A 15,886-nucleotide genomic window follows, 5' to 3' on the forward strand; every position below is an offset into this window, starting at 1 on the left:
CAGCAGCAGCAGCAGCAGCAGCAGCAGCAGCAGCAGCAGCAGCAGCAACAACAAGAAGAAGAAAACCACAGGCCAATAAATGCAAAAATTCTCAAAAGGACAAGAATCTTCCTCAGGATGCAAGGTTGTTTCAACACTTAAAAATCATACCATGTAGACAGGCAAATCTTGATAGATGCAGAAACTGAATTTGAAAATGTTCAACAGGCTTTCATGACCAAAGTCATGGCAGAAATAGATGGAGCATGCCTGTAAAAAATCAAGACTTTCTCAGCTACTTATGTATCACTATGATAAAACGCCAAGACGGAGGCACCTTACAGAACACATTTAGTTTGGAGTTCATGGCTTTAGATAGTTAGAGTCCATGAACATGAATCATGGTGGGGGAAGCCCGAAAGCAGGCAGGCAGGTATGGCATTGGAGTAGCAGCTAGGAGCTTGCATCTTGAGACACAACCACAAAGGATAGAGGAAGAGACACTGGGGATGGTGTAATTAGTCTGAAACCTCAAAGCTCAGCCCCAGTGACACAGCCTCTCAAACAAGGCTGCACTTCCCAATCCTTCCAAACAATCTACCAACTGAGGATCAAATTAAAAAAAATATCTATGGCTGCCATTCTTATTCAAACCATCACAACATAACTGAAATTATGACAAATGGGGAAAAAACTAAAAGCATTGCCTCCAGAACCTGGAATGGGCTACAGATGTCCACTTTCTTCTCTGTTATTCAATAAAGTGCTTGAAGTCATAGAGCAATAAGATAAGAGAAACACACAAAATGTTGGAAATAAGAGAAGACATCAAGCTGTTTCTCTTTGCAGATGGCATGACTCTATACTTAAAAGACTCTCTAGAACCTAAAAATCCCTCATAGATATATTAAAAAGTTTCCATAAAATTGCAGCTGACAGTTATCAGTAGTCTTCACATATTCTCACAATTAACTCACAAAAGAAGATATTAGGAAAAATATCTCATTTATAATAGCTTCAAAACAATAAAGTACATATGAATAAATCTAACCAAGAAAGTGAAAGATCCCCCTACAGGGAAAACTTCAGGGCACTGGAAGATAGAAAGCAAAGATGAATTTGGCAGAATGAATGTCACGGAAACAGCTATGTTGCCAAGAGTAATTTACAGATGTGATCCGATTCCCATCAAAACGCCAATGTTATCTTTCATAAAACCAAGAAAAAAAATAATCCAAGAATTCATATGGATCCACAAAAGCAAACACCAAAGCATTGCTATAGATAGATAAAGAACACAGACAGAAGTATCATTGCACATGGTCTCTTAATTATACTAGTGAGCTTTAGCAACCAACAAAGTCAGCCTGGTATGGGCATAAGAAGATGGGCAGACTGATGAGAACTCATTGAGAAGCTATACATAAGCTGGCATAGCTATGAGAACCCATACATAGCTATACCGACCTAATATTTGACAAAGGTGTCAACAACATGTGGTAGGAAAAAGAGTGTCTTTAATAATTAATGCTGGAAAAAAATACTATTGAAGAAATCAGATCCATATCTTTTGGAGTGCTTTTTTTGCCCTGTCAGCAGTACTATAAACCAGTGTAGTCCTCAAGGAAATCAGTGTGGAGATTTCTCAAAAATTAAAAATAGAATCCATGACCCAAATTATACCATTCCTGGGCAACATCCAACAGTAGATTTTTTTTTTAAAAAAAGGAATAATGTGTAGTTATAAAGAAAAACGAGATCATAAAATTTTTAGGAAAATGGATGGACATAGAAAGTTTAATGAGGTGACTGGAAGTCAGGAACAACAACACCCAACAAACCCAGCATATTCTCTCTCATTTGCAGACACTAGCCCATATATAATGTAGGTGTGTGTGTGTGTATATGTGTGTGTGTGTAGTCTCAAAAACTAGAAAACACCAAAAGAGGGTAAGTACAGGTTATGAGGAAGGAGAATAGAGGCAGGAAGGGGGAGAGAGGGCAAGGGGGACACATGGACCACGAAAGAGGCAAAGACATTGGAAAGCAGCAGTAGCAGAGAGGTAGGGGAGAGCACAGGACATCTTCTGAGACATACTTTGATTGAATGCCCCACTAGGGAGACCTAGTACCTTTTACACTAATTTAAAATAAAAATGAAAAAATTCAGGTTTGAGAAAATGCATTTCCTTCCATCAATTTCTGGCTCCTAGATTTTCAGAAGGCCAATAAGACAAACCAATCAAACAAACAAATAATAAAATATCCTCCTCTCCTCCCCACCAAAACTCCAAAAAGCAACATGAGCCCAATAAGATACTATTGAGTTTGTTTAGTGTTGGCCGTGGACTGCTGAATAAACAGCCTGCTAACTGTCTTGTGTTTGCTCTGTGGTTTCTGGAAGGCTCTGTAGTGATTGCTCACTGTCTGTTGTTTGCTCTGTGGTATCTGGAACATTCTGTAGTGATTGGCCACCGTGTTGTGTTTGCTCTGTGGTCTCTAGAAGGCTCTGAAGTGATTGGTCACTGTCTTGTTGCACTGTGGTATCTGGAAGGTTCTGTAGTGATTGCTTACTGTCTTGTGCTTTCTCTGTGGTCTCTGGAAGGCTCTGTAGTGATTGCTCACTGGTTTACGGTTGCTCAGTGATATCTGGAAGGTTCTGAGGAACTGGTCACTGTATTGCTGTCCTGTGGTATCTAGAAGGCTCTGTGGTGACTGGTCTCTGTCTTGTGTTTGCTCTGTGGTGTATGGAAGGAAGGCTTTGTAGTGACTGGTCACTGTGTTGTGTTTGCTCTGTGGTATCTACAAGGATCTGTAATGATTGCTCACTGGTTTGTGGTTGCTCTGTGGTGTATTTGTGGAAGGCTTCTGTGGAAGGCTTTGGAGCCTCTCTATTATTTGCTTTCATTGTGAGCACAGGTACTGAGGATTCATATTTGGGGTTCCTGTTTGCAAGCACTATACCAGCAGATCTGTCTCCCTATCTTGGACATTTTTCATTCTTGGTTTTCAGTCTTGTGTATGCTAGGGCTTATGTGTGGAGATCAGAGGAAAGCCTTGACATCAGTCCTTATTTTTCAGCCTGTCCAAGACAAATTCTCGTGTTACCATTTTTGCTTATTGGTTCATGTGTTTTGGCTTCTATATAAGCCTGGCAATCTGGCCTGCATGCTTCTGAGGATTCTTTAATTTTCTTTATTTTATTTTTCTGAACTAATTTTTTTCAATGTATTTTATCCAGATATACTGTCTAAGTCACTGTAAACTATTTCATTCTCTTTGGAGTAAGGTGGCCTGGCCCATTAAAAATAATCCGATGTAGTGGCCAATACACACGAGTCATGAATGACAGAATCTACAACCCTATTTATTGTTACTGATACAAATGGATTTTTAAATGCAAGTGGTTGAATTTCTGTCTGAGCATAGACATTTAAGAAAAAAAAAAACTAAGCATGACTCAGAAAGACACAGAATTGATTGCTGCTGTTCAGAACACAGGCCTGAGTAAAAGATTCATTGATTTGACATTCTGACTTGGGTTGTGTTATAAAATAATACGCTGTTCTGTTTGACACAATTTCTGGATTTCAGAGCATAAAACATTACAATGCTAAATTATTCACTTCGTGTCTATGGAGAGTGAAAGTGAGGTACTTCAAAGGGGTCACTGTACTAGTTCATCCCTGAAAAGGAGCTGCACAGCTTGAGAGAACAGTGGCTAGCTCTGTGTCTACTTCACAGTGCAACTGTTTTCCTACATAGATTTGGTGCAAATGTACTTGGTGCAAATGCCTGGAAAAAAAAAGCTAAACTGAATAATCTTTTATTTGAAGAGAATAAAACAGGCTGATGATATTTAGGGTTGGCTATTCCATATCATTTTTCCATTTGTTTTTGAGGTATTTTAAAATGAAAAATCTAGTTAGACCACTAGACAACGAGACAAGGACATTTTCTCGTTGTTTTAGGGGTTCACTGATTCTGGTGACTGGGGAGAGTGCTCAGTAGATAAAAATGCTTATCTTAGGAGTAAGATGACCCAAATTCAAATCTCCAGTACTCATGCAAATGTCAGGAATGACCACGTATGCCTGTAACCTCTGCATCTTGAGGTAGAAACTGGTGAACTGGAGAGCTACTGGCTATCCAGCCTAGCCAAAACAGAGAGCCCCAGGGTCAGCAAGAGACCCTGCCTCAAAAAGTAACCCGGGGCAATAGAGCAGGAGTGCCAATGTCCTCTGCATGTGAGCACATACATGTGCACCCACAAACATGGATGCTTATGAATGTGTGTGCTTATGTGCATAGCCACAAACACGCACACACACACCCCACAATGATTTCTACAAAATATACTTCTTAAATAGCTAAGCTTTCAATGTTGCTTTAATCTATTATTGTTCTATTGTTAAAGAAGCATAGAAAGGTAGGACAGATGTGTGTTTAATTTTTCTTTATCAATGTCGAATCAAAAAGCTAATCATTTTGTTATATTTCTATAAATGGATTTCTCCCAACAGAAACTGATACAGTTTTGATTACAAGAATTCAGGGTAGAGAGAATGGTGACTGTCATGGACATGTAAAAAAAAGAATAAAATCATAGAATAAGCAATGCAAACAAACAGGGTACCCTACAGGAATCTTTACACAGAGATATCTAGTGGGAGCTTTAAACAATAAAACCAAATTGATTTTCTTTTTTTAGTTTGTCTGCTATGATTTTTATTTTTGTTTTTTCCTCATTTTCTTGATTTAATAACTACCAGTAATTAAAATCCTACTGTAGGATATTTTCAATATAAACTAGATACACATATGTATTTAGACTTGTTTGACTTCTCAAAGAGGATATTACTTCCTGCATAGGGTGATTGATGTAAAATGCTTTCTAAAGGTAATTATATATTAATTTTCAATCCGGGAAAGAAATGCAACTTCTTATAGACAATGAGAGTTTCAAATGGCTCAATCTTCTTGCAAACAGAAGAGGTTCCTCCTTCTTTGTTAAAATAAAGTAAAAACCCAATATTTCTGAAAAACAAACAAACAAAAATTACCAAGAGAGTGTTGTGATCTTTGTTTTCATCACTATGGCAAAACACCTGAGTGGATCGATTTAAAGAGAAACATTTGATTTTGCCTGGCAGTTTCAGTCCATAGTCAGCTGGCTCTCTGCTTTTAGGTATGAAGCAAGGTATACATATCATGGTGGAAAGGCATGCATGGAAGAAGAGAGCTGCCCATATCATAGCTGGAGAGGAGACAGACACAGAGAGGACAGTGGTGAGATGAATCTTTTGCTTCACTAAACTCATGAGTAATACAAAACTGTCCACTCCTGTTTTCATTCAATATAGCACTAACAACACAAGAATGCCAAGATGGAGATACAAATCAGAAAGTAGGAAGTCAAAGCATTGCCATCCACAAAGGATATAATTCTGTCTAGCGGGAACAATGATGGCGGTGAAGAAATGATGGAAAGGAAGCTGATCAAAATTATGTCAGACACACACACACACGCACACACACACAAAACCTAACCAAGGAGGCAAATGACCTCTATGATGAAACTCTAAAACACTCAAGAGAGTAACTGCAGAAGTCACTAGATATTGGGAAGGTCTCTCATGCTCTTAGACTGGAAGAGAAAAAACACTGGGAAAACATGTTTCACATGAAATATTCTATATAGATTTTATGTAATCGCAACCAAGACCCCCAAATTGTTTCCACAGACATTAACAGAAAAATGGAAATATGACAGACTTTAGAAGGCCAAAGTACCCCTGAGCAGAAAGCATAATACTAGAGGTATTTCCATCCCTTATTCTGAGTTACTTTGAAGAGCCGTTGTGATAGAAACCACATGGTACTGGCACAAAAGCAGGCACGTAAACAGTGGAATAAAATAAGGACTCAGATAGAAACCCTTGCAGATACTTTCGATTATTATTTTTCTTTACAAGGATGTAAGGAGTCCTCACTGGAGACTGGACAAACAGTACTGAGAACATGGGCTACCTGCAGATAAAAGGATAAAACCAGATCCCTCGATTTTCATTTTGTACTAAAATAATCTCCAAATGGACTGCAACACAACACAGACCCAAAAGTGCTAGAGAAAAAAGCAGGGGAAACAGGTTAAGGTAAATGTCCAGTAGCTCAAACAGTAAGGCCCTAGTTACAAATAAGACAACACACAACTAAAATCATCTATATAGTAAAGGAAATAACTAGGCAGCCTATAGACCAGCGTTGAAGCTTTGCCACTTATACATCTTATAGAGGATTAATATCTAGAATATAAAAAGAACTAAACAACCTAATCTCTAAGAAAACAAACAACCTGAACAAAAATAGGTTGACGAGCTGAACGGAATATTTGAAAGGGGGGAATACAAATGGCCAATTAGTGTGTTAGAAGTGTTCAGCATTGTTAGCTGGCAGGGAAACGCATGCTACCAATACACTTAGATGCTTCGAATTTGCCACGGTCACAGTGACTGTCATCCGGAAAAGATGAGCACAAATGTTGGCCTGGGTGGGGATAATGAGGAATCTGGACTCACTGTTGGTGGGGGTGGTGTGGGAAGGTCACTGTGGGCATCACTGTGGAGGCTTCTCAGAGAGCTGAAAACAGAACTTCCACACAATCTAGATATTCTGCTCCTAGTCTTTGCTATAGAGATATATGCTCATCCACGAGTACAGCTGTTCTAGACACAATATCAAGGGTATGGAATTAGCCTAGATATCCACCAACTACTGGATGGACAATGAAAAATGTAGTATATACATACTCAGCAGAATTTTATTTAGCTGAAACGACAGTGGAATTATTTACAGGAAAATGGTATATACTAGATAATTTAATTCAGGCCCTGACAGACAAAGGCCACATGTTCTCTGTTATATGTGGATTGTAACATAATTTTTAATATATGTGTGAAGTAAGGGAAGGTAGAAGCCAGAAAATTAGAAAGGGCCCATGTGACCAGAGAAAAATTACTTCCTCAAAAAATAAAAACGAAAACCTAACACATCCAAATAGTTGAATCAAGTAGACACGGTTGCATGTCAAAAATAGATGAATCTGGAGGATGTTTGTAGGTCAAAGGAAGCGAGTCAGTCACAAAAGGTGACATATATGTTTCTACTCTACAGCGTAAATTAAAAGGTCAATTTCACACTGTTAGGAGTGGAGTGTGGGCACCAGGACCAGAGGATAAAGGTACCAGACAGCTGCTAGTTAATGGATATACAGTCTTTTCTATGAGTTGAAGAAGTTATGGTACATGATCAGCAACAATGTACTTAAGAATACTGATAATGGTAAAATTGTGTGTATGTGAGTGTGTGTGTGTGTGTGATTTTTTTTAATAGAATGGAAATAAAAGTACAGCAAGCAGATATTCATTTACTTTGTCAAAGAATATGTCATTCTTTAAAGGTCAAAAAGATGTTTTTATTCTACTTTTGTAGATAAGAACAGCTTCAAGAATTATAAATGCTACCAGAGGCCATGAAGCTCTAACGGTATTCAAACATATACATGTGAATTAATAAACTGGTTTCTGTTACAAAGCTTTGTTCTCTTAAAACACTGCACAAAAGCCTGGTCCCTCTCTGTCAGAACCCATTGGCTTCATCTACTAGCCCAGTGTACATAGAACAATCACCACTCTGGGTGTTCTTGATTTTTATCTCCTTACATAATTTAGTTCTCTCAACATCAGCCATGTAAGCTTTATTAACCGTTATCAACAAATGTTAGAACTGAGTCTAGGAAAGACCATTTCAAGTAAAAAGCCTTAACGTCCAAGTTTCCTTTGCAATAATACATGTATCTCAAGATCTCAGGGCTTCCCATTTACGCCATTAAATCTTATAAACATTTACAGAGTTATACATCTGTCTCATTACTTTGAGTTTCGGTTTAATACGTTTTGTTTCAGTACAGAGGGAAGAGCACAGGGATTGTTTGGGTTAAATATCTAGTCAATGAAATGTATCAAATGCCTCCTATAAAACTGGAGTGAAGCTTGGCATCGAACCACATTAATACATTCATTATAGTCTAAGGAGACGTGGACAAATTACAGGAGCATTAGAGAATGCTTGGAAAAATTAAAACAGATGAAATAGCTGGTGGGGAGACAGGGTTTCACTTGTTTTTCAGTTGGTGTTATGAGAGAGCATGTGTCTATATGTGGAATAAAGAGGAGAGGCCTTTGGTCCTGTGCAAAAGAAACTATCTAGTTATCTGAAGATTTTTCCTGTGCATTTAGACCTAGGGTTATTTTTCTTAGTGCATATTTACTGCAAGAGTTGGCGTGGATCCTCCTGAATTCAACAAAAAGGCATAGATATCACCTGCTGAACGCAAAACATAGAAAGTGGCACTGGGCTAAAGAGGCAACTGTGGCTTGATAATCCTTGACAACACCAGAATATTAAGGAATAGAGAGTTAATAAGTAATAGCAAGCCAGTATGGGGCACACAGTACAACCTAGCACTTAGGAAACTGAAGCAGGGGCATTAAGAGTCTAAGGTCAGTTTTGTTAATGAAATAAAAAAGGTGGAGAGGCAGAGAGCTTTTGGGGCTGCTTGGCAGGAATCTGACATTGGCCAAGGACAAGGAAGTGTGCTTCAGGCAGGAATCTGACATTAGGCTAGAACAAAGAAGTAATTTCAGACAGGAATCTAAATTTTAGGCTAGAGCAAAGAAGTAGGCTTCAGACATGAAAATGACTTTGGGCTAGAACAGGGAAGTAGGCTCAGATATTTTGGTCATTCTGATAAGCCCTTAAACAGTGATCATGGGAGTGTTCATGGAAATTTGTTTATCGCCTTGCTTGTTCTTTGACTATTTGTGTTTATTGTCTTGCTTGTTCCTTGACTATTTTCATCTATTCTATTGCTAGTCCCTTAACCTAGAACTGACCTTAATACTTGCATGTGATTAAAATGGTTTAAAAGCAAAAAGGGGGAGGGGAGATAGGATACTGGGTTTCTAGGGAGGGGAAATGGGGAAAGGAGAATGCATCTGAAACGTAAATAAAATATCCAATAAAAAAAAAAAGAAAAACAAAGTGTTCAAGGTCAGCCTGAAGTCCAGAGAGAGACTCACAAGCAGTTTTTTAAAAAGGAATAAAAATAGATTGCTGGGCAGTGGTGGTGCATGCCTTTAATCCCAGCACTTGGGAGGCAGAGGCAGGCAGATTTCTGAGTTCAAGAGTTCGAGGCTAGCCTGGTCTACAGAGTGAGTTCCAGGACAGCCAGGGCTACACAGAGAAACCTTGTCTCAAAATAATAATAATAATAAAAAAATAGATCGATGATGACAATTTTACTTATGTCAAACATGACAGGTAAAGTCATTACCAACCTAGTGTTAAGGAAGCAGAAAATATAAAACTGATAAACTCATAACACTTTTTAAAATTTCCTTGTATTTGTTTATTTAAAGTTGAAAGCAGAAAGGAGATGGGTTCCATGTGGCCATCTGGGAAGAAGGACTGAGGGATCCTGTGAATCTCCCATGTCTATCTTCCGAGTCCAAAAATGAGATAAAAATTTAAGTGCAAGACACGCACATCTAAAACATCCTAAAGAGGTACAGTTTCCGACAAACAAAGCTGAGCATTTTGTGATACTAGGACATTACCCATGGCACCAGCAGAATGGAACTCAGGTATGCCTGACCGGTAAGCTATTCCTTCTAAACTTCAGCTGTTTAAGACAGGTATAAATCTTCGTTAGTCTCAAATGACTGACATTCATTACTTATGACCCTCTCAGTGTGGGATCAAATCCGACCATCAAAGGTAAATCTTTCTCTGACATCATGGAACAATGGAGAACAATCCCCCCAACGGTTAGTCACCAAGGACTTAAAAAAATATCATACTTTCATTTTAGAAGATGAGCTGTACTGGTGGATATGGACATACCATTTTGAAAAATAACACTTTTTTTTTTCTATCTGGGCTGCTGAACTAATGAATTTTTTGCATGACCTTGGATGACCAGTCCAAGGTACATATTCAAATCATGTCACCTGCTATTTGCTTACGCTGCACTCTGATGTCTTGTCAATGCATCAAAGCATTTTGAAGGCTGGGCTAGCCTCAGTCTAATGGCCACTGATACCTGAAGGTACTTTCAGAACCTTTACCTACTTCCGGTGAAACTTTACAGCTTGGGAAAAGAATAAACAAAATTAGCACGAAGAAAGTATTTTCAAAACCTTCCTGATTTGAATACTGTCATTTGAATGGCTCAGTCAAACTAAGATTATGGAGTTAAATTATCTGGAGAGAAATCTGTTAATAAACAAAAATCCTTTACTCTGTAAGATCTTCTATCTTCTTTTCCACTAACGTAGGGGGTACATTGGAGACAATGACCTGCATATCCAGTTGATTGACCACGGAGACCTGAAAAGTGAAAACAGAATGTATTGAATTTCTAATCGTGAACATTTACATTTCAAATATTAATATTACTCCGTTTCCTATCATCTCTAGAATTTGTAGTTACTCATTGCTGGATGATTTATTTTTGAAAAATTACATAAGTTCCTATTGGTATTAGGAATAAACCACTACTTGAAATAGGTAGAGGACTTCCTGTGGACCGAAAAAGTTAGATGCTAAGTGGATTTCATTATTTTGGCTTTGAGCTTGCTTTTTTAAGATCTATGATACCTGTGGTGGTTTGAATCGGAATGGCTTCTATTAACTCATATTTGAAGGCTTAGTCACCATGGAGTGGGGCTATTAGAAGGATTAGAAGGATTAGAAGGTGTGGCCTTGTTGGAGGAAGTGCGTCACTGGGGGTGGGCTTTAAGGTTTCAAAAGCCCAGGCCAGGCTCAGAGTCTCCCTTTCTCTGTCTGTGGATCAGAATGTAGCTCTCAGCTACTGCTCCAATGTCTGCCTGCCTGCCACCATGCTCTCTTCCATGATGATAACGGACTAACCCTCTGAAACTTTAAGTGAGTCCCCAAATAAATGCTTTCTCTTTTAATAGTTGCCTTGGTCATGGTGTCTCTTTACAGCGATGGAACAGTGACTAAGACAATAACATAGGAGTGGAAGTTTGGTTGTACTCGATTTCATCAGTTAAGAAACAGCCAGCAGAATCAAAATACCATTTAGAATTTTTAAATCTAATGATAATTTACTCATTGCAACAGATACTCTGGAGGTAAAGTGGGTTAGAGTGATGCCACAGGCTTCTCACATACAGTCCCCATGTCTATTCAATCTGATCCATGGAGATGCCTGCATACGATATCTACGGTGAAACCCAAATGAGGAATGTTAGCAAGAGTTGATGGCTGTGCTGTATTTAGTCTTCCGTTAGATCCTTCTGTGATCATATAAAGGGAAAGTAGTAGTTCTATGCTGACGGCATTCTACTTAATTTTTCTCAAGAAGCCTACAGCTTTCAACTTTAACTATCACAAGTAGTTACTAGATATGACTCCCATTTAAATAGGGAAAACCGTAAAACAACTGGAGTATTTGTTGTGTGATTTTGATGGCTAGTTTTATGTCAGCCTGACACCAAGCTAGAGTCACCTCAGAGGAGGGAACTTAACTGAGGAATTGCCTCCATAAAATTGGTCTGAAGACAAGCCTGTAGGGCATTAGTAATTGATGTGGGAGAGCCCAGCCCGTTGTGGATGCTGCTATCTCTGGGATGGTTGTTCTGAGTGCTAGAAGAGAAGAGAGCAGGCTAAACAAGAAATAAGGAGTAAGCCAGTAAGCAGCATCCCTTCCTAGCTTCTATATCAGCTTCTGCCTCCAGATTCCTACAGGCTTTGAGTTCCTGACTTGGCTTCCCTCACAATATACAAGCCAAATAAACCCTTTACTCCTCAATTTGCTTTTGGTCATGGTGTTTCGTCACAGGAGTAGTAATCCTAACTAGGACAGAGATCAAAGAATGTGTCATAGCTATAGGGTTTTTTGAGACTCTTTTTCTAAAAAAAAAAAAAAATTATTTTTATGTATATTGGTGATTTCCCTGTATGTATGCCTGAATGAGGGTGTCAGATCCCCTGGAACAGGAGTTACAGACAGTTGCGAGCATCATGTAGAATTGAACCTTTGTCTTTTGGAAGAACAGCTAGTGCTCTTAGTAGATGAGCCATTTCTCTAGCCCACCATAGCTATAGTTTAATAATCAATCATTTTATGTGAGGGCTGTGTTGTTGCTACATAGCTTGTATGCTGTATTGCTGCCAAATATTTGTGCAAGAATCTGAGGTCATATCTTAAACAATCCTTCACATGCCCATGTACAATTACAGTAGCATTAGTGTGTGTGTGCACCAGAACCATAAAACTGGACACTCCAGATTGATTATAGTTAGTACCAAATATCTCAACATAATTTATGGTAGGAAAGGCATTCACATTACCATATAATTTTCATATTGGCTCCAAGTTATCTAAAAGCAGTTATTAAGAGATGGGCTTACAAAACCTCTAGGAAGCAGAAAGGAAATTTAAATCACAAAAGTAGACAAAAGGATAACTGATAGGAAGCAGAAATCTGCAATCTGAGGACAGGTGCTCCTCTGAGAGGGCCTGCCTCTGCTGGCTTCCCTTGAGCATCACCACGTAGGAGAACCAGTTCAGACCTGCTGCATCATTTAGGTTTCCAAGGAAATAAGTCTGCGATATTACAGAAAATATTCACAGCTCCATAGGAGGCCGTTCAAATTTAGTATGAGCCTAATATTGTGTGAGGCTAATATATCTTCTCAAAGTCTGCATTAAGACTCATTTTGATACGTCAATAGTCAAGCAGTGGCCACTGGCAGTTTAAACTCTGTGCTTCTTGTTCTTTACAGGCAGCTGCATCTATATGCACAGAATTGTTATCTTTGAATTTTGGAGTTTTTAGTAGAATTATATGGGGGAAAATCACTATAAGTGTGGTTCTAAAACTTGGACCTTCCTTTCTCCCTCCCTTCCCCCTCTCCTCTCTTCCTCCACATTCCCTTCCTCTCCCCTCCTTTTTTTCTATCTCCCTTTCTCTTCCTTCTATCTTTGACCCCTTCCTTCTTTTGCTTTCCCTCTTTTTTTTTCCCTTTATTTTTAACATCGAATTAGGAAAGATCAGGTAGGGTTGCAGTCAACACCAGCAGCCTGAAGGAAGGCAGTCACAACCAGAAGTGCAGCAATCAGACCCCAGTCTCTGTAGGCTGAAGCTCCTTCCTTCCTCTCCCTTGCTGCTGGGATCTACCTCAGAGTTAAGAGCTATTCCAGTGAGTTGGTGATGAAACAATTCCTACTTCTACTTTGAGAAGGGGTGCTGAGGTGACATTGTGGGTTGTGGAGAATCCCCTGGAAGGTCTCAGTATTCAGTGCTTTCATGGTCCCATATATAATTGCTTGCTTTTCCTCTACACAGGTGGATTTCAAATATTTTAGAGATATTCATGTATACACTGTTGAGACGCTTTGTGTGACAAAGTAAGACTAAATGTAGTCAAAATAAAGAGAAGAAGCATGTGACTCACAAGGGTCTGATGACAGCTTTGTTATGTACATATTTTACATCTAGGTCATTTCATTCTTCCTTATGAGCCATTTCTTCACCTCCCTTCATTTATATATAAAAATCAACATTGCCATTCTACGGAACATACACTAAATCCCTAATAACAGACCCTACATAACTTTAAAATTCACACTAGAAATTTAAATTTACATTAGAAAGATGTTGACAGAATTGTTTTAATTATGCTTTTAATCAAGTATTTAAAACAGTTCAACACATGTTGAACACAATCCCAACATGTAATCATATCACATGCCCCATGGAGACATTTGAGTTTATCAATGGAGTCTGTGGAATCCAGTTTCCTCTCATACTCCCCCCAGACTTCACTGTGGCCCAGAGCATGCTGTGGCACTCAGCACCTACCCGAGACTGATATATAGTGTTTGGACACACTTGTCCTCTCTTTATGAACTGTAGCTGTGCTTCCCAACTGGAATTTGCTATAAACCCTCTTGTAGTACAATGAAAGGAATGGCTCAATAGCCTTTTTAGGATCACTGTTGAGGTTTGGTCTTTTGCTATGTGCTAAAGCTTTGGTTGTCCCAGTGATGAGAGTATCCTCATGTACACGGAGTGATGCTGTGTGACTTTGCTCCTTAATTTAAAACTATTGGTCAAATAAAGATGCCAACAGTCTATATAGCTGGGCAGAAGAGAGGTAGGTGGAGTTCCAGTTCCTGGGTTTGGGATCTGAGGATAAGAGAGGGAATAGAGAGAGAAGAAGAAACCATGAGGTAAATACTCAAGAGAATTAGCCGTGAGGACAGGCCAGTTGAAGTAAGAGGAGCCCAGACAGAACATGGCAAGTCATATCTCTGGGTTTTTTATTGAGAGGTAGATGCCAATAGCTTAGAGGGTAGATATCTGCCCAGCTCTAGTGCTGATTCAGGTTTATTAGAGATATCAAGGTTTTGTGTCTTTTATCTGGGAACTTAATGATCAAATGCAGGGTAGAAACCACCATCTGAGATTAAATAAGCATTACAACAGATCATTGTGTATTTTCTTCTTTGAGGATATTGTACCAAAATTTAAAGGTTCACACCCACATCCCTGGATTTCATTTGAAATCTGAAGCAATGATTACAAATATGAAAATCTATTCATTCTTCTTATAGTGCTTAGAGAATCTTTTGTTCATAGTTCAAATCAATATTTGGTTACTTCTGTTTTAGACAACAGTCTTAAATAGCCCAGACTGGGCTAGAAGTCTATATGTACCTGATGGTGGCCTTGAATTCTGTATTTTCCTGTCTGCCCATCTCCAAAGGTTGAATTACAGGAGTGTACTCCCATGTTTGATATTATGATTGAATTTCTACATGTTGTTCTTGCCATTTGGATAACATTAATTCAAAAATTTTAAATACTGACACATTTCATTATACAAAATGAAAAAAGAAATGTTTTTTTAATTATGACTACTACTAGTCTTGTCAGAATAGTCACTGGATAATGACACGCTGTCAAGTTCACAGTGGGAAATACAAGCCTTTTAGTGTTGTGACTCAAACTGGAAGGCTCCAACGCTGTCATCGGAAATAAATACTGCCAATTGTTTCCCTTGACATGAAAGACTTACTACATTCATCCTTCTGAAAATGACTTCCAAATATTCATCTTGAATAAACATGTTTTGTCTTTAAGTTATTCCTTCAAATAAAAAAGTAATCCATTCTATGAACAAAAGCAGGTAGCTCAAATTTAATCTTTTTATTTTGAGACAGTCATCATTTCTTTTCATGTATTCCAATCTGTCATACAAAATATTTAAAGGTGTTAGTTGTTTTTGATAGCTAGACAGATGATGAGATGATTGGTGGAAAGACAAATAATAATAATAGGTAGATAGATAGATAGGTAGATAGATAGATGTAGGTAGATGATAGATGCTATTTATGAATCGGCTGTGAGAGTTTAGCATTTTTACTACATAGATGATATTTTAAAGTTATGGTACCAAACACCTTGCCAAGTCAGTGTGAGCACTCCATAAATAGAGCACATGGCCTGAGCCTTGTCAAGCATAAATGCTGCCGGATGAGAAGAAAATAAAGCAAGCAAAGAAAACTAGAAGTCACAGTGATGTGGTAAGTAACCAAACCCTAGGTGTTGGCTTGAAGGCTACTAGACAAGTGAGACCATTTAAAGCAAAGGTAAGCATACTTTTGTACACATTTTCTCAGATGTTGTCAGCATGAACAGTGACCTAGTAGAAGGAGAGTCAAAATTCTGTTCCCCCCCCCAATGGAGCACAGTATAAAGAGTGATGTTCTGCTTGTGGATTGACTGGACTGTTCTCCTGAGTGTTGAAT

General features: G+C 38.6%; 1 protein-coding gene across 1 annotated transcript in view; it reads right to left on the reverse strand.

Moving 5' to 3' along the window:
- The window catches only part of Pcdh15 (protocadherin related 15), a 537,968-nt gene that overhangs the window by 37,986 nt on the left and 484,096 nt on the right, over positions 1-15,886 (reverse strand). The window contains exon 26 of the mRNA XM_028773900.1: positions 10,340-10,428. Coding sequence (XP_028629733.1) covers positions 10,340-10,428 — 89 coding nt within the window. The remainder of the gene's footprint in view (positions 1-10,339; positions 10,429-15,886) is intronic.

The sequence above is a fragment of the Grammomys surdaster genome, unplaced genomic scaffold (genome assembly GCF_004785775.1).
Source record: "Grammomys surdaster isolate TR1022 unplaced genomic scaffold, NIH_TR_1.0 237, whole genome shotgun sequence".
Lineage (NCBI taxonomy): Eukaryota > Metazoa > Chordata > Mammalia > Rodentia > Muridae > Grammomys > Grammomys surdaster.